The sequence below is a fragment of the Halichoerus grypus genome, chromosome 12, assembly GCF_964656455.1.
Source record: "Halichoerus grypus chromosome 12, mHalGry1.hap1.1, whole genome shotgun sequence".
In the NCBI taxonomy this organism is placed as follows: domain Eukaryota; kingdom Metazoa; phylum Chordata; class Mammalia; order Carnivora; family Phocidae; genus Halichoerus; species Halichoerus grypus.
This window is the reverse complement of record NC_135723.1, coordinates 70,003,487-70,023,063: the sequence shown is the minus strand read 5'-3', so window position 1 is coordinate 70,023,063 and position 19,577 is coordinate 70,003,487. Positions and strand designations below refer to the sequence as shown.

Sequence of the window (19,577 nt, the reverse complement as noted above, 5' to 3'; positions counted from 1 at the left end):
ACACTGTTGCTGTTGAGTCATTGATGTTCATTCATTGAGCAAACAATTACTGCTGTCCTCCTCAGAGCCAGGCACTGATCTGGGCAAGTGGGGACACATCAATGAATAATACAGGAAAAAAAAAATCCCTGTCCTTCCAGAACTTGGATTCTAATGCTACTGAAAATGCTCTTAAGCTTTAAGTCAAGAAGTATTTTTAAAGACAGTTTCTATACCATCTCTTTGTATTTTAACCAATATAATGTTTCCATTTCACAAAAATATTTGCAGTGTCTAAAGCAATGCATTTTAACTTTTTTGGTGCCTTTGGCTCCTTCTCAAACTTATGGAAACTATAACCTCTATGGAAAGTAATGTACCTGTTCTTATACACATTAACATTTGTATATCAGGTTAGACACTTTGTAGCTGTCTTGTTTTTTTTTTTTTAAATCATTTCACCTTTAAAAAGCCCAATTGCATGTGTCATCTAGCTAATAAATAGTATTTCATAATGATTATATAGTTTTCAGTTTTTGAACTTGTAATGAATACAAAGAATCTGCCAGTAAATTGTTGAAAGGAAATTTGATTTTTTGTTATTTTCTTTTAAAAAATAGAACATCTTTTTGAGATAATAAATGCATGAAAGATGTGTTGCACTTAGTGGTTTTATAGTGCTTGACTTACTTCCAGTTTTATTATTTATTCTGTTTTCATTTAAGATTTCCTTGCAAGGAACTGCGTGCTTCAATTCAGAGTATATTTAAGCTCCAGGCTGCTCTATTTTCAAGATTTCTTATTACAGGTGCTTTCCCTAACAAAGAGGCATTGTTAGAAAGGTCAGAATAATTACCGTACATAGACCAGAGTGTTTCCTCCCTCATGGTGTGTCAAAGATACAGTATTTATAATGATCAAATTATGTAAATTCCCAGAAGAATAAGCATAAGATATTCTGCCTATATAGGCCTTCTTATTTCATGGTTCCTGTTTCTATTGACCAGGTCCTATCATTGCCTACTTTTTGTTACTTCTCTGAGAAACTTGTTTTCTAGTGAAATTTTTAATGAGTTCTCTAGAGATGGTACAAGCAAGTATTTCCCTGAGTTTCCCAAATGGTATAGCTATTTCTAAGGATATTACTTGAATTCCACATTGGGATTTCTGGGGTCTCAATTCTTTTGAACTTATAGTCGTTACTGTTTGTCTCAAATCAATGTCAACGTCAAGTCAACGTCGATCATTTTTTAAAATTCATCAGTCAATGATGGATGGCACAGGCAATGTGAAATGGCAGCTGATATGTATATCACTTATTTATAACTTTAAAAAGCATGGAATTCCTTTTTTCATTGAGTTACACTTTTCTAGAAAGAGTTTTGATTCAGATAGCTTTATTCTCTGAAAAGAAAAATAGCATGAAGTGCTTTTCAGTCATCTTAAGTAGTAAGAAAGAATCAGCATGATGTTCAGAATTGGCAATAGAGTTGACTATAGTTTAAAAAATTATCTCCCCTTGTATCATTCAACTGAAAAATCCTTTGCTGTCCTGACAAAGCCATCACATTAGTTGGTTGCTTAGTCCCTCACCCTCAAATATTTTTAGGGTAAATCTGGGCATGGATATTAATATTAAAAACAGAAAACTCAGAATCTGTCTACTCTTTAGGTGAACTCCAGAAACCTTGGTAGCGACAATCACTCTTTCCATTTCCCTATAATCAGTAAAAAGCTCATGACCCTAATGTTGCTTCAGTTTTAAAATTAGAAAGCACATTAATAGCTTTATTTAGGAAGTCTTGCTTGAGGAGTTGCTTTCATTTATTGCCAAGGAGAAACTGTCCCTTGTCTGGTCATGTGGTTGGGAGAAGAAAAGCAAAAAGTCTTTGGCCTGAAGGTACCAGGCATGCATTGCCTGTTTTCTGGTATATATGACTCTTGTAAAAGACAGCCAGCAATTCTAACTTGTCGGGTATTTGGGTCAAAACAGTGGTCCTTAAACATGACTGGGCTTTTATACATGCAGGGAGCTTTTAGGTCCATCCTGACCTCGTAAGTCAGGATGTCCAGGGTAGGGCCTGAGTTTTATACAGCTCCCAAGAGCATGTTACGCACACCTGGCTTAGGAGCCCCTGGATGAGAAGGCGGGCAAGTATCTCTGTTTCCCACTGAGCATTCCTTTCATCTTTCCTCTGTGCTGCAGTGAGCACTGAAGCCCTTGGTCCAGTGGCCAGCCCAGCCTCCACCCACCTCCCCAGAGTCTTGCCTGAATGGCGGTAGCACCAGCTCACAGGGGGTGTTAGTCCACATTTAGAAAGTTGCTTGAGCCTTCCTGTTTTGAGTTGCCCTTTGCCACTTGTTCTAGGAAAGAACATGGTAACGGTCCCCCTCAGACTGTTGGCAATATCTTATACTGTTCATCAGTCAGAAAGCATTTGAGAAAATGAAGAAGTAGTGAAATAGAAGCATGAAATCACCATATGTTTGCATTCTCTTGCCTTGTGGATAGAGGCTCGGGAATGAGCACAGCTAAGCCATGCCCTTACGTCTTCTCACTCTTGCCTTTGTCCTCTCACTCCCACTGTTTCTGCCTTGGCTCCTGGCGCATCTCCCTTTGCTTCTGCTCATCGTAGAGTAGATATTGTTATTCTTACACACAGCAAAATTAACTTTAAAACAAGTGACTTTGCATTTTCAAAGGCACTACTACATGGAGTAGTTTTTGGTCAAATGGTTTCATAAAGTATGAGTGTAAAAGAACCAGACAGTTCTGATTAGTTTACCAGAACATGAGCATCTAAGTGTTTTCTCTCTTCTGTTACTGTTACTCTGGGGATCCTACATTTGTTTCAGTCATTTAACTGTTCAAATGATTTTGGAAATATTCTTTGTAATTTTTTGTAGATGGATCAGTCTAGGCTACTAATCTTTCACATCACGTGTTTCAACCCAAGATATTCCCCACTCATATATTTTTGGATGAAGTACAGGTTGTGTAATTTTCACGTAACCTGAAATCACCAGGCAGTTTTGCTTCTTACACGATGGGAACTATAGAGAGGTAAACATGAATCCATACAGAGAAATAGAAAAGTCTCCTTGGCGTTGGCCATTCCTAAGTTTAGGTGCATTGCTCTTTGAAGCCAACTGCTTATCCTAGGAACACCCTATGGGAGAGCCACTTGATAGGATGACTCAGAAGGCTGGGAGCACCCTCCCACATCTGGCCTGCAGGCCTCCAAGACCCAAGGCAAGGCCTTTCCTACAGAAGGGTGACTGCTTCTCAGTGGCTATGACAGGCAGAGGGGCAAGAAGACCAGAGCATCCTGTCCTGCCGAGAATGGGAACAGAAGACATCAGAGGGCTTCACATCCCTATTGTACACCCCACATTATCTGATCACTGGTAAGAACTTTTCTATCAAACTCTGCTATGGAAATACACTCTTTATTATCAGAGATCTTTTTGAGTATGTTGGAATGCAGTAGCACAGCTGAGCAGGTGCACAGACGTAAACTCCCTAAACACAGATGCGCTTGTGGCTTGCTTCATTCATTCATTCATTCATTCATTTTCAGTTTCATGCGTTTCATTATTATTTGTTATTTTATTGAAAATATTCATAATAAAAACCCTCCATTCACATGACATGGTTAGTCTTGCTCTCCTTAGTTCAAGGTAATCTGTTCCTTTAAGTACAGCTTAGCATTGTGGTTAAGAGCTGAGACTCTAGAGTCAGGCCCTGAATAATTGATTTCCTGGCTCCACCCTTGCTGATCATGTAAGTTTGGCCAATTTACCTAATGTCTCCAAGCCCCAGATTTCTCATATGCAAAGTAGGGATGGAGGTGGTTCCTACCATGTAGGGCGGTTGTGAGAAGTAAATGAGAAAATCCATGTGAAGTGTAAATCGTGGTGCCTAGAACAGGGTAATATTTACCTGTACTATTTTTCCCCTGGCGCCATCCTGGGGATGCTTATTTACACTCTTATTTCATCATCTTGGTTTCCTTAAATCCTTGTTAGAAGAAGGCAAGTCATAGATAATAAATAATTATGGTTTTTTATTCTTTCTTTCCAAAGAAAGAATCTGTCTTTGTTGATTTATGATATAGAATGATTTATAATGGCTCACACACGGAATTCGGGTGGACACTAAATTTCTCTGACAGTGAAATTTCCCCTGGGAGAACATGGCAGTATATGGAAAAGTCAAATGAGGACTTTTTTTTTCCCCCCTTTGCTGGTAATATCAACTCACATTTCTCAGTGTTTCTGGAATTGTTTCTATTTGCTTATTCATTCTTTGATGATAAAGAAGGACGCCGTATTCTCATTTGGAAATATATGATGTCACTGTAGGTTTTTCCATTACTGTATGTTTAATATAATAAAGATACAAAATGTGCATGGGGACAAGGTTAAAAGCATGATCTAGAATCTGGGGGTGCCATGAAGTTAATTAGGTGACTCTCACATCTGGTGGGGAGGCACCATTGATTAAAATATCTCTTTGGAGAATTTCATGCATTTCTCACCATAAAGTAAAGGACATTATGGGGAAGAGAGGGAAACTTAGGGAGGCAAATAAAGCTCCCCAGTTATTTGGATTGTGTTGTATTTTTTTTTCCTAAAAGATTGTATTTGTTCAGTCTTTAATTAAACACTGAGGCAGTACCAAGTCATTGGCTAGCAGCTGGAGATGTAAAGGTTAATGATGATCACCCTGTACTCTAGTTACTCACAATGTATTAGCAAGAAACACACACACATGTTATGATTAGGAAAAAAATGTAAACGACATAATCGAGGTATTCACATCTTATCATAGGACGCTTTTAAAAAGCTCACAAAAACTACTTTTGTTTTCTAATCATAGACATCACCCTTTTCCTTACAGTAGAGTCTCGAAAATGCCTTTGTGCATGGCCACAAAAGTTTGTGAGAGAATTGTAGAAGATATACCAGAGTGAAATGTCAGTGATTTGTTTGGTTTTTTTCCCCCAGCTTTGAAGGCATGCATTTTGGTATTCTCCAAACTTGGGGTGGGGGGATATTTATTTGTAATTCGAAGAGTCTGAAATGTGTTGCTGTAGGTCGGTCTTCTGCTTAGAGTTGCTGCGTCACCAAAGCTGAAGAGAACTTGATTTGAGTTTGTATAATAACTTGTCACTAAGTGAATAAAAAAGATTTTTTTTTCATTGGCCACAAAGGTTTTCTTTTTCGTTTTAATAGAAGTCTGGTTTTAAAAAAATTGCCCATGAGTTATTTTTCCATAGTGCCCATCGTCAATCTATTTTTATCTCCCCCTTAAGGCATGCTGAAGCGAGGGGATATGTCATTGACTTAGTACATATTGATATTCTTTCTGAAACAGGATATGATATAGTATAGTACTTGCATAACAGGATTCTGTCTAGACTGGTGAAATTAAAATAGTGACAGAGCAAAAAGAATCTCTTTCTGAAATAGAATACTTTAGGAAACATTGCTTTACCAGAATATTGATGAAACTTGCAAATATGGAGGGGTATTTTATATCAGTATTAAAGTTAAGGTTTTAATATCTGGAACGCTTTGTTGACTTTTGGATATTCATCTTATTGGTATTCATTATTTTAGACTGGCCTGTCAGAAGATAAAGTGAAATTTGTTTTAAACATTCCAGTAGGGATAAAAAGGAGCCTCAAACATAAGTGCATCTCAAAAAAATGTAAAAATATAAAGTAGTGCATGCTGTCCGTGATACAGAAGACGGGAAAATGGTCACACTGCTTGTGTTTGGGGCTAAAATATAATCAATAAACGTTTTTTGATGCGTAAGAAGCAAAACCAAATACCAATCTTAAATCTCAGGAGTTTTGATTAACTAAAGCCAAGTTCTTAAATCATTTTGGAACTCTGCATTTGTTTAATAAAATAATTTATTTCCCAATTTATTTCTCTAGGTATGTTTCCTTGAGCAAACTACCAAGGAACTATTTTAAGCCAGGGACTGCTGTGAAACTTGCTAAACCAGATTTCTACTTCTTTCATTCCCATGAGGCCAGGAAGGGTGTGGGGAGAGAGTGACCCTGTACTCTTAGGACCAGGCTTGACTGAATCAGTGGGTGTCCCAAGCAGATGAATGACCTCTCTTATCTCAACATTCTGGAAATATTTGCTCTTTATTTCTATAAAGCAGAGAAAAGATTTACCTTATAGTATTCATATGAAGTGCAAAGGTTTTGAATTAACACATGGGATAAAATCAATACTCAGCCATGCACCAAGTCTGTGATCTTGGACAAAACTATTTACTATTTCTCAGTTTTCCCATCTATAAAATGGGCATAATAGTAGTACTGTCTTTATAAGGGCATAGTGAGGATCAATTCCTGTAAAGTCCTTAGCAGAGTGGCCATCAAATGGTGAATTCTTGCAAAAATAGTATTACCTGGTATGATAAAAGTATAATTCATTTATCTGAAGGTGAATTTTTACACATTTCCTTTAAGCACATCTTAAATTTGAAATAATAGTGAATTTTCTTCCACTGTGAAGAAAGCTTATAGCGCTTCTCCTTGAATTATAGTAAATGACAATTGGGTAATATTAATTTAACTCTGCATCCTCGGTTGGATCTGTCATTCCCAGCCCCGCCTTCAGAATTATATCATGTGGGAACTTCAGCTTCATTTGAGAATCCTTGCAGCAATTTGTATTCTCTTCATTCAGACCTCATCAGTCACCACTCTGTGGAAAAATACCCAAAAAACCCACAGATAATAGGTGTGGAAATGACCCCACAGAAATGTGCATTGGTTGCCCTTTCTCATATGCGAGGGCAGGAATGGGTATAATGTAAGAATAAAAAAAAAAAAAAAACAAGGTAAGCCAGGTAGTTGAATCTGTTACATGTATCTATCTAGATTTAAATCACAAAAGAGAATAAAAATGTTCCAAAACAGTCATAAATTCATATCCATATGCTTCCTTAGAGATGTGGTTATGGCTCTCATTTCTTCCCCTGTATGAGAGAAGGGAGATTTGGGTTGACAGAGCCATTATTTAAGGCAAGGATCAAGTGGTGAATAAGCATGGAGAGAGAGTTGGTAGTTCTGAGCCTCACTAATGCCCTACACTCTCTTCCCTGCTTGGTCCCCAGGCTGAAGCTACTCTGACCAAGGCCACACTGTGTGCTAATACCCCTACTACTGCATTCTGTGGATGTTGGCTGTGTGTTCTTTGCCTGAGGCAGGCAGCCATTTGATTCTGTCGTAGGCACGAGGATATTGAAATTCAGAAGCTCATGGTTGCTGGTACATTAATTTTTCTCGGGCTGATATTCTTTCTATTTTACTTTTTTTTTTTTTTAGATTTTATTTATTTGACAGAGAGAGACACAGTGAGAGAGGGAACACAAGCAGGGGGAGTGGGAGAGGGAGAATCAGGCTTCCCAAGGAGCAGGGAGCCCGATGCGGGGCTCGATCCCAGGACCCTGGGACCATGACCTGGGACCATGACCTGAGCCCAAGGTGGACGCTCAACGACTGAGCCACCCAGGCGCCCCTCTGTTTTACTTATTTATTTTTTTATTTATTTGAATATAAATGGGGTAACATTACCTTGGATCTAAATGATGTCCACAAGTATATATTGATTTGAATTAGTGGCTGATCAATAGCATTTGTGTTTGTATTGAATTTGGGGACCCTGTATTTATAAATGAAAGTTCTGTGGGGAGTTTGAGGTCTCCTTTTCCTTTGTGGACCAGTGCAAATTCAAGTTTCATTTCTTGGGCCTTCTCTTGGTGTTTTGGATGATAGATTTATAAGAGCACAAAAAATTAAGCCTTCTACTAGATGGTTACCACGCAGGATGATGTCCTTATATGATGTTAATTAAATACTATGACACAACATGAAAAACAATACTCTTAGGTACAAACACACAAAACATGTTAGGTCATGTTCTTTTTTCCCATAGTGCATTTGTTTCTACTTTTTGGAGTACTAAGAATGATATCACTGATATGGAAGCCTATTCTTTTAAAAGTTAATTTTTTTTTTGCATATATATTTATGTTTTCTGCTTTTGCAGTTGCTGATTTGCCAGTATTATCAAAAGTGAAGCAAATGTTTTTTGTCTTGGGCGTGCTCCTAATTTACATCAGCAATTTTAACATCAAATGAAGGACCTAATATGTTCTGAGTTTACCTCTTAAGATGAAGAGTAACTAGAAGACTGAGAAGTCCTTAGATATTAAATAATTTTTAGAATATTAAACTTTTTTTCTCTTGTAGTGAAAGATTTTTTTTGAGGCTGAATAGAAACGGACTTCCCAAAGCCCCAGATAAACCAGAACGACATTGCTCTCTCTTTGTGGTAAGTGGATCTTGTTTCCTCTAGGAGGCGGATTCTTCTAATTGTACTTTATGTTACTTAAGGGAAATAAATTATTGTGAGAGAACATAGTGACTTTGCTTAAACTTCGTAAATAACGCACAAAGTACAGTAGGGCGGGGCTGTGGGCCTGGGTATTGAGGAGGACACGTGTTGTGATGAGCACTGGGTGTTATACGCAACTAATGAATCGTTGAACACATCAAAAACTAATGATGGTACTATCTGTTGGCTAATTGAACATAATAAAAAGCATAAAATAAAATAAAGTAAAAGTGCTCGACAAAGAACAAAACAAAACAAAAACACCAAAGTACAGTAGTGCCCAGAATCCTAGACACACCTCTGTTCCTTTGGTGTATGTTAGAGCCTGTTACAGTCCGCATGACATATGGCAATTAGAATGTACTTAATAAATGTTTAAAGAATGAGTGAGTGAGAGATTAAAATAAGAATGGGTTTTTTTTTTTAAGTATTGTTTGACATCAGTAGACTTACACTGTAAACTTGTAGTGGTATTTTTATTTTATGTTTTTATTTAAATTCCAGTTAGTTAACACAGTGTAAGATTAGTTTCAGGTGTACAATATAGTGATTCAGCACTTCCATACAACACCTGGTGCTCATCACTGCAAGTGCCTCCTTAATCCTCATCACCTGTTTAACTCATCCCCCCACCCACCTCCCCTCTGGTAACCCTGTTTGTTCTCTGTAGTTAAGAGTCTGTTTCTTGGTCTCTCCCTCTCTCTTCTTCCCTTTGCTCATTTGTTTTGTTTCTTAAATTCCACATATGAGTGAAATATGTGGTATTTGTCTTTCTCGGACTGACTTATTTTGCTTAGCATAATACTCTGTAGCCCCATCCCTGTTGTTGCAAATGGCAAGATTTCATTCTTTTTATGGCTGAGTAATATTCCATTGTGTGCACGTGCATGCGTGTGTGTGTGTATCACATCTTCTTTATCCATTCATCAGTTGATGGACACTTGGGCTGTTTCCATAATTTGGCTATTGTAGAATGGGCTGTTTTGTTTTGTTTTTTTTTAAGCATTATTTGATATCCATAGACTAAGAGTATTAAGTTGATTGTGGTGGTATTTTTAGAACAGGATTTGAATTATGTGCTTCTGCTACAAAATTCCATTAAGAATGTCTACATTATCTTTGCCTTTCTAATGTTATTTGTGGGAATAATGTGCTGTGACCTTTCATACTTCTATATAAATTATGAGTTTTAAAATAATCCTTTTTTTTTTTTTTGGTAGGATTTGGGTAGCAGTGAGCTAAGAAGGGACATCTATATCACTGTGCACATTATCCGAATTGGTAAGTCCAACACTTGGCGGTGTGATAGGTGCACAGCAGGGGGAAGAGGTGCTGAAAGGTCACCGTGTTGGTGTGATTTCTTTGCTGTCTGGATCAGAAGGAAGGGAAAGCCAGTTTGGAGTTTAAGAATCACCGCATTGGGGAATTATTCCCTTGCCTCCCCAAACTCACAGATAGCCTCCTCATGCATCATAAATAGACCTTGTTTTCTTTCCATTTAAGTCATTAGGTAGTTTGTTGTGCTTTGTTTTGTTTTATTGGACTCCCTAAGCATATTTGATTCAAAATTTGGTATTTGTCTTTATAAATTCTAATTTCTGTTAACAGCATTAATTAAACTTCTTCTAGGATCTGGATTTCCTACAAGTTTATGAAAATTTTATACTAATTGGCATTTTCCAAAGTGCAGAATGCTACAGAGCATTACTGCAAAAAGTGCTACAAGTAAAGGGTTATGAAACCCTGAATGCTATATACTTTTTCCACTTTTATAATATCATCAGCTCATTAAAGGGTCTCAGAAGTCCACCAGGGAAATATTAAAATGCCTCTCTAACTTTGTTGGCCCTAGCTTTCTCCAAATTTGATTTGACCATGGAAACATTTATGTAATGTAACATTTATTAGTATCTTGCAGAGCATGCTTTGGGTGTTCTACACCAAACTTGCACCACAGAGCCAGAATAGGTGCACTTGTTTTTACTCATAAAATGCCTCTAAAAGCAGGTATTTTATGGCAGAGGAGCTAGGTACAATGAGGAATGGCATAGCCTACACAGTTTTTCTATTAAAGCTAACCAGCTGATACTGGGAACTGATTCTTCACTTCTTCACTGACTGTGCTCCATTATTTGCTTGGGAATACTTCTGCAGGATAGTCATATATTGCCATGCAGTGCTGCATCGTGATCTTTATTTTTATAGTCTTTTATCTGATGCATCTGATAACCGCATTGTGCATCAGGACAGACTATAAAACATGTTGCCATTCTAACATAGATTTTCTATTTTTTCTCGTAAAAATCAGTTCTGAAAACCCATTTTCACTGTATGCTATTTTTTGATTTGAGGGGCAGTTGAAATTAAAAAAAAAAGTAAACTTTTTCATTTTAATTTTCTTTTTATAAGTGAGTATATAGGAAAAAATTGAAAAGAATTTTTAAAAATGTTGGAAAAGTTGGAATGCATGCTGCTGAGTATTTACAAGAGAAAGCTGGCAGGGGTGCAGTTTGTTAGATAATTCTTTGTTCTTTTCATTCAAATTCATAATTTCGCCATTTGTTCATGTAAAATGTGGTTTTGGATACCTTCATGTAAACATTGCATTTGAATATAATCTTCTATAATATCTAGAGAAAAACTCCTTTTGCTTTCAGAGATTTTTAGAAGGTATCTGCAGGCTTTGGGTGGTAGAAACACATGCGGCAAGGGGGCTCCAGGCCCTGCACGCCTGCGGCCTGGGGGGCCCTAATGCTGAGGAAGCCGTGCGCATGTTACCGGTCACGTGGCTATCTTTTGAATAAGTGGTGTTGCATTAGTGATTGCATTTTTTTCCCTAAGATTATTATGATCGTTAAGCCATCAGAATGAATGTTGAATCAGAAATTATCTGTTACCCCCTTCCCCCCGCTGAGCTTTGGTCAAATTAATCCTTCACTGAGATTACTGCAAAAGCTGCCTGATGGTCCGGTCCCATTTACTGGTTTGACATTTTGAGACTGAGAAGAAATTAGATTGAAGGTAAGAAACTCTAAGAAAGGGCAAGGCTTCATCTGCTGCAATGAAATTAAGGAGCAGAGGATTCTTGTCTATCAGGGACAGATACTTCTTACTTTTTCTAGAATGTCCCTTGTACCTGCTTTAGTAAGAAAAGGGCACGCTGACCCTCACCGGCTGCAGAGAACGGGAGCGATGGCATCTTGGCTCAGAATCTGAGCCCGGATCTTTGGTTAGAAGAGGAGGGGAAAAAAAGAGAAATAAATAGTTCTGTATCCTCCTGGCCACCCTGCTAAAGGTTTTCCCACCTCTCTGTTTCTACTTCCCTATGCCTACTTTCCTTTCTGCTTAGAGAATTTTCCTAGAAATCTGACCAGAACTGTGAACTTTTATTAATTCTAGAGTTGGGAACACCAGGGCTGGCATCAAGTAGTCTTTTCAGCACAGGGCTTAGACCAAAGTTTTGGTATCCAAAGTGTGGTGCCTGCAGAGCCGGGAAAGAAAAGTAGAAATGAGGGTCTGAGGACATGAGCGGTGTGGAGGCCCAGGAGTGATGGTGCCCAGTGGTCAGAGAGGGACTGAAACCTCCCTGCCGTCTTCAAGTTGTGAGGGAGCACTTCCTGCATCCCCCGTACGGGGCTGTCCTCCCCGGTCACCTACAGTTTTTCCTTTCCTGCAGTTCTAGCCGAAGGGCGTCAAAAAAATCAGGGTGCTAGTCCTGCCCTGCCTAAACTTCTAGGAATTTAGAGCTAGAGGAGTCCGTGGAAATAATGGTGATGAGTTTCAGGGTTTTTGTGGTGGTTTTTAACTACTAAACTTCTTGCTTGATGTCAAATGACTTTGAAATACTCTACTCAGAGATCTTCTAGTCACTTTGTCGTCTTGCATTTACAAGGGAATGATTAAGCAAGAAACATAAATCGTGATATTGGTAAGGATTGGAAGATATATTTCATCCTAATCCAATCTGTAATAATATTCAAAATAGAGATAACCTAGACTTTTTTTTTTTTCCCATTTCACAATTGGTCAGAGTTTTAAATTTGTCAGTTTTGTGAGTAAAAGTATAATTGGTTGATAAATTCAAGTATGACATGATAAAGTGTTTGATTTGCCAGTGTAATTTATATTAAAACATGGGTTGAAATTTAGCCACATATTACAGCATCATGTCATGAAAACATGATTCTTTGAATTTTGCACATCTAAAAGGCAACTGGCATGTTTTTTTAGTTTTGAGTCTAACTGATAAAATGAGAAGTTTTCAGGCTATTTGTAAGCATTTCCCTAAAAATGATGCATGGTCGTGATAGTTTTACTTTATTACTGATGAATGAAAGCCAAACTGAATATTGCCATTTCCCCCCCCCCCTTTTTTTTAACCTCTTTCACATTGGATTTGGGAAGTGCTGGAGTCCTCTAGATGTGCTATGGGAGAATTTTGCTCAGATGGAAAACAACTTCTGTATCTGTTGCCAAGCACCTGGAAACAGATTTGCATATTTTTTTCATTATTTTTCCTCACATTAACTTATTATATTTCAGCTTCAGTATACTTTTTGCTTTCTGTCTCCAAATAATCCATTGGCAAATATAATAATAAATTAAAACAGTATCTCAATAACATACTTAAAAATATATAACAATTGAAACAAGTTAAAACTGTGTCAGAGTGAAAACCATCCCAGGAGATTTCAGCCATTGGCTGAATTGTAATCAGCCTGAGCCCTGGGTCAGGAAAAGGGCCTGCCTGATCATTTGTTCATCTTTGCTTACTTGTTTTACCTTCAGGGGATCTCACACTGCTTCCTTTCAAAGGTATGAAATATTTGAAATAGTTCTTTAAGTTTGGAAATTTTTTAAAAATAGAAAAATGAAACGGGCACCGTTATTGAATTTATTGACCTGAACCTCCTGGGTTACCTTCATGAGTCCTTGGGGGAGGGTTCCCAAACATGGGATCAGCTCCAGTCTCCATGTTTCGTTGGTGACAGCTGGTGCCCAGAGTTTCATCGATGAGCCCGAGGTCACACAGTGAGGTGCTTGGAAAGGAGAGTCAAGAACTGAAGCAGCATCTTTTAATTGGGCCCTTTTAATTGCCCGGTTACATTTGATCGGGCCTCTGTATCTGTTTAAGGTGCACCGGTCAAATGGCTGCATGGGCCATGTTTGCTTTTCACTTGAACAGGTCGAATGGGAGCAGGAGAGAAAAAGAATGCCTGTAGCGTCCAGTACCGGCGCCCCTTTGGCTGTGCGGTTCTTAGCATTGCCGACCTGCTGACAGGAGAGACAAAAGATGACCTCATCCTGAAGGTGTACATGTAAGAAGCATGCCCATGGAGGGGCTGGGGTGGGTGCCGAGGCACACGTGGATCCCACGTGGTGAAGGCAGCTCCAAGGGGGTCATGGGAAAGCAGGGGGAGGGTTGAGTTTATGAGCCACCCTAAGAAATTCAATCTGAAAACTCACAGCAAGCGAGCCCACAAGTCACCATTCAGCAGTTAGAGGAACTGTGAAATCAAGAACCCAAGGATACAAACAGATTAGCGTGGGGTGGGCCGTCTCCTTCACAGAGTACCTCCTCTGAATTTAAAATCTGAACTTGTCCTTACCCTCAGAGAGTTAATTTGTTCTTGGAAAATGGACATAGTTTTTAACGTAAACTAATTAGAATTAGGAAGAGAAAGCGCAGGTAGGTGATTTCCCTTCTATTTCCTGTATTAGGAGTTGGCTAGCTCTGCCCAACAGAGTACCAGGAAGAGGAGAGAGGCTTAAGCCTCAGGAGTTGGGATGGTCTCAACTCTGGAGGCTGCAAGTCCTAGGTCAGGGTGGTGGCTCGGCTGATAGCTTCTGAGGGCTGGAAGGGACAGTCTGTCCCATGCCTTTCTCTCCTAGTTTCTGGTGGTTGCTGGCAAATTTTGGTGTTCTGTGACCCAGAGATGCATTGCCCAATCACTGCCTTCATCTCTGTGTCCACATTTCCCCCTGTTATAAGGGCATAGTTAGATTGGGTTGGGGCCCCACCCCAGTGACCTAAATTTAACTTGTTTACCTCTGTAAAGGCCCCATGTCCAAATAAGGTTACATTCTGAGGTACTAGGTCTTAGGATTTCAATATTCTCTTTTTAGGGGGAGACACAGTTCAACTCATAGCATTCTACTAAGAAAATCACTTAATGTATTCCAAATCCTAAGTTAGGGGGCACCTGTGAGTGGCTCAGGTGGTTAAGCATCTGCCTTTGGCTCAGGTCATGATCCCAGGGTCTGGGGATCAAGCCCCACACTGGGCTCCCTGCTAAGCAGGGAGCCTGCTTCTCTCTCTCCCTCTGCCTCCCGCCTCCCCCCGCCCCAATTGTGCTCTCTGTATAAATAAATAAAACCTTAAAAAAAAAAAAATCCTAAGTTAGTTGACTATTTAAATGCACATGGTTTCAGACCACCCCACCCTGAGCATCTCCCCACAGGTTTGGAAATTGAGAGTTGACACACAGTGATATCCTCACCCTGGGGAGAGGGGGAGTGGGTAGGGGGATAGGGTGGGGTTTCCTCATTCCTGGTTTGAGGACCATACTGCTGGCCACCTCCATGAGTGAGCTTGCTTTCGTTTCATTTCTGTCTGTGGAGTTGATATACCCAACGTATGCCAATAGTTTTCATATGTTAGGTTAATACAAATGGCCCACTGCCTGTAGGACATAGACTTCAAATTGTTTTTTGACCACTCCTGGAGGGTTTCATGGATTTATCCATCCTCCACCCAGTGCCCCCAGGACCTGTGCCCCACATTTGCTAATTAGTTGACAAAGATTTGTCTATAGCCTGTGGTTTAGGACCAGCAATCCTGTCTATTCTCTTTTAAGAGGGATATGATCGGTGACCTTGATTTTAAACTTGAAAACTTGGGATGAAACTAGTGGGTAGTACAACTCACTACTCTTTTTATCATGTGGCAGCCCTCAATTTCCATGATAATCCTCTTTCCAAACTCTACTGGTGATCATAAAATATAATGTATTTGAAGTAATTCTGGGGAGAATGGCCACCATTTACACTGTGCTTCCTACGTGCGCGGAACTGTGTTAAGCATTTTCCATGTATCTTGTGACTTTATCCTCGTGACATACCCATGAAGCAGATGCTGTTGGCTCTGATTTCCACATAAGGGGACAGAGAGGCTAGATGATGCCCCCATTTGCCTGGCTAATTGGAATGGGAACCAGATTTGAAGTCAGGACTACCTGACTCCTGAACTTGAGCTGTCTCAGGTCCTATGCTTTCGGGTGTTATTTTGACACTGCTGTGTAGTAATGTGATAATGATGCTGTTGTGTGGCCTTGCTTTTTAAGAAAACTAGAATTCCTTATAAACAGTCTCATCATTTCTTAGAGTAGTCTTTCCAGGTGTGGGTAACAAGCCCTATATTTATCTCGCCATTGGGAAAACAGGACCAATGGTTGTATGCGTCACCCTTGATTAGGTAGCCTACTGAAGAAGACCTAGGAATTCTAGCTCTGCCTATGGGAGATGCTCGCTCTCATAAAAATAAATCATATTGCTCTTTGTGGTTGTTATTGTCTGTTTTTTATAAGCATCAAATAGGGTTTTAGATTATTCTTGCTGGAAAAGAGATGCCCTTAAAAATGCCAGTTCAGCAAATTATGAATCTGTTTCAGGAAACATGCCAGCCAATCAAAACAGTCACTGTAGATTAAGAAGAAAGTGTGGTTTTAGTAGAACATTTTAAGGAAGTGCCTGTTAGAAACAATTTGGAAGAAATTTCTATTTGTTAGTGTGACTGAATCCCTAACCCATCTGGAACTCAAATATGGAACAGTAACAAATACCTCATCTGAGCCTGGAAGCTATTTCAGTCACATACTTGAAGCTTTGATTTTACGTGGAGTTTTGTAGGTTAAAAGCATGAATTCTGGAGTCACTTCACTAATAGGAAGCAAGCCATCTCTCTTCCTTCCCCACTGAGCCAAAATAAGAAAACTAGAGGCAGAATATATAAATTGCAATTTAATGTCCTGCAGCTGGACAGGTGGGATGGTTTCATTTCATCTTAATTTCCCCGCCTTCTAAGATTCAGTGCTCTGTCTGGTACCCTACTGTTAAGTGGCTCGAAAATGACCTCCATCATGTTCATCCTGGAAAAGCATATGGTGATGAAATAAACATGTAATCAAATTGTGAACCATCAGCTACAGACCAGATCACAAGGAAAAGGAATCTACTGTGGAACATTTTGATTGATAGTGTATAGAATCTTGATATTCAGGATCCTTGGGAGGGAGCATTTGGGGCTAATAAAAGTTAGTAGTGATTTACAAACATACTCAGATGAGGGAGGCAGCCCCCTCCACCCTCCCCACCCCCCGCCTAACCAGGGCAGTCACGGCAGTAAGGAAGGATGACCAACCTCAGTATTTAGGAGCCATCAGGAGTTGCCAGACAAAGGGACATCCATCCATTCATTATGCATCGCATGCTTTTAAGCACCCACAGTGTTCAAAATCCCAAGGGGGACACATATCACTAGGTCCTAGATCCATTCCTCAAGAACCTTAAAAGTTTCCTAGGTGAACTACAGCATGTGAACAAAGATGACATGAGCTAGCAAGTGACAAGAGCTAAAGAAGCAAGGTACAGATGGCTATGAGAGTAAGAAGATGGAAAGATGCCTCTTAGGCCAGAAGAGGAAAAGCTGGGGAACTTCGATTACCCTTCAGTGCAAGGGTAATTTTTAATGACCCCCCTTGCAAGTTGTGTTAACCTCAGTTACATTTTGCTTGTTTTGCTGCATTTCGATGCTAACCAAACTCAGTATGTTATAGTAGGTAGAGACCCATGAATGAGAACTAAATTCACGGAGCATTGAGTATATGCCAGGCATTATCCTAGGCCCAAGCTTATTATTTAATTGTAGTATATTACTCCCCTTTTCACAGATGAATAAATCAAGGCACAGGGAACGTGAATAACTTGCCCAAAGAATGTAACTCAGTTAATAGGGTTTTAGTCTGCACTGCCTTCTGCTGTGTGCATTTTTCTCTGAGATTTGGAGGTGAGGGGAACTCTCAGAAATTGTGGGTTCATCACAGCCACTTCTGGCATGACGTAGGTGGTCATGCATTTACGAGATATGAGCATCCTGCTCATCATGGGGGCAGTTGTGCCCAAACTGACCAGTTTGGGGGAGTTCCCAAGGAGATTTAAGGAAGTACAGTATGGTGGTTATTCCTGAAAGGGCAGGTGTGCTATTAAGGTCATTGTTTGATCTCATCCATTATCAAAGCTTAACAGAGTGTTGATGTTTTCATAGGTGTAACACAGAGAGTGAGTGGTACCAAATCCATGAGAACATCATCAAGAAACTGAATGCACGTTACAATTTGACGGGCTCCAACGCAGGTGAGTGTGTGGGGCTGGCTGACTCTCCCTCTACTTTTCATTTCAGGCCTTTTATTTTACATATCTGTGTAAGAAGGAGATGAACTGCCCTTTGTTTTTCTCTGCATTTGCTTCGTAACTTTAAGTATGTGCAGCAATCTGGTACGTCTCCCTGTGTTACGACAGGCTTGTAGCTATAACTCTCTTTAAAAAATGTCTTCTGTTCCAGTTTGAAACAAGGCAGAGTATCTGAATTTGTTCAATAATACCAAGTCGTGAGGCCTCTAAATTGTTTCCAGTTACTAAAACCCAAATGACAAATATGTTTGGGTTCCTGACTGTTGTGTGGAGTAGGTTTGATGGGCAGAAATCCATCAGTGAGGTCCAAGAAAAACACGCTTCACTGCCTATAGCTGGGAGCAGCGCTATGTACTGGGAACATACATACAGGTTCATGTGTTGAAACTGGCTAGGAAGATGAATGATGTTGACTGCAGAGTCGCATACAGAAAAATGTAGGCACACTTGTTAAGGGAACTGAAATATATAGCGTCATATGATACGTGGTACATATTCTTAACCTGGTAACTTCATAGATACCGCATTATATAGCATGTAGAGTGACATCTTTGAGTTTGATCAGCGGACGAAACTGGGTGACTCTTCTTTGCTCCCCGTCCGCCCTTCAAACCCGTATTGAAGCAAAATAAACTATGTAGCTGTGTGGTTTCATTGACATAAAAAAAAAAAAAACCTTCAAATTTTAATCTATTTGAACTGAATGTGTTGTTTTTTAAGAGTAATTTTTAAAGTAACTTGAGTGTAGATATTTATGTTCTAGTCCAACCTGCCTGGTAATCTAGCAGAACAAGAGTGTAAATTCAAACCACCTTCTTTTCAGACCTGCGCCCATCTTACTAGGCCAAACTGACCCACAAAGAAAAAGTAACTGCAGACAGAAACTTTTGTGGTTCACTGAGAGCCCTAAGCATCCACAAGTCACACATGTGGCAGCATTCAGGTTGTAATGAGTGGTGAGGTCAGTTTCTCCTCCCTTTCCCAAGAGTTGGGGAGGGAACTTGGGTTTTAAATAATCCACATGAAGTCCTCCAGCTGCCACTAAATAAACAAAAGAGACTTGGAGCAGTTGAGGGCAGAATCCCTAAAGGATCGGGAAGAGATGGTAGTAGTAGAATACAACATGAAGGGATAAAATACTTTATTTTCTTAAAAAGATTTTATTTATTTGAGAGAGAGAGAGCACAAGCAGGGGGAGCATCAGGCAGAGGCAGAGAGAGAAGCAGACTCCCCGCTGAGCCACCCAGGCGTCCCAGAAGTGATAAGATACTTTAGAAACTGGGATGTAGACTTGTCTTCACTTTTTCTGTGGAAGAATGAAAATAGCACTAGTATATGGACCAAAGGATTTAATTTAAATGTGCCCTCAGTAAGATGGCAGAGATACCACTTTTTTAACACTAATCTTGCCATATTCGTTGGTAGACTTCTAGCTAAATCCTGGTTAGTTTTGTTCAAAACCTTTCAGGGCTTCATGATACCATGGACTATTTTTTATCATTAATTACCCTCTAACTCTTGCTGTCCAGTTCGTCAGGCACTAGCCACTTGAGCACCAGCTAGGAGGCTTACAGCACTGGAATCGAGGTGTGCTATAATTATAAAATGTATACTGGATTTCAAAAACTTGGTACTTTAAAGAAAATGTAAAATAGCCCATTAATTTTGTATTGATTACATGTTGAAAGACAACATTG

The 19,577-nt window shown here is 39.5% G+C and overlaps 1 protein-coding gene across 7 annotated transcripts in view; it reads left to right on the top strand.

Moving 5' to 3' along the window:
* Positions 1–19,577, top strand: part of DOCK4 (dedicator of cytokinesis 4) — a 424,485-nt gene that overhangs the window by 217,726 nt on the left and 187,182 nt on the right. For all 7 annotated transcript variants that reach the window (XM_036066399.2, XM_036066398.2, XM_036066397.2 and 4 more), the window contains exons 9-12: positions 8,268–8,349; positions 9,633–9,693; positions 13,598–13,730; positions 17,735–17,823. In XM_036066399.2, the coding sequence (XP_035922292.2) occupies positions 8,268–8,349; positions 9,633–9,693; positions 13,598–13,730; positions 17,735–17,823 (365 nt within the window). The remainder of the gene's footprint in view (positions 1–8,267; positions 8,350–9,632; positions 9,694–13,597; positions 13,731–17,734; positions 17,824–19,577) is intronic.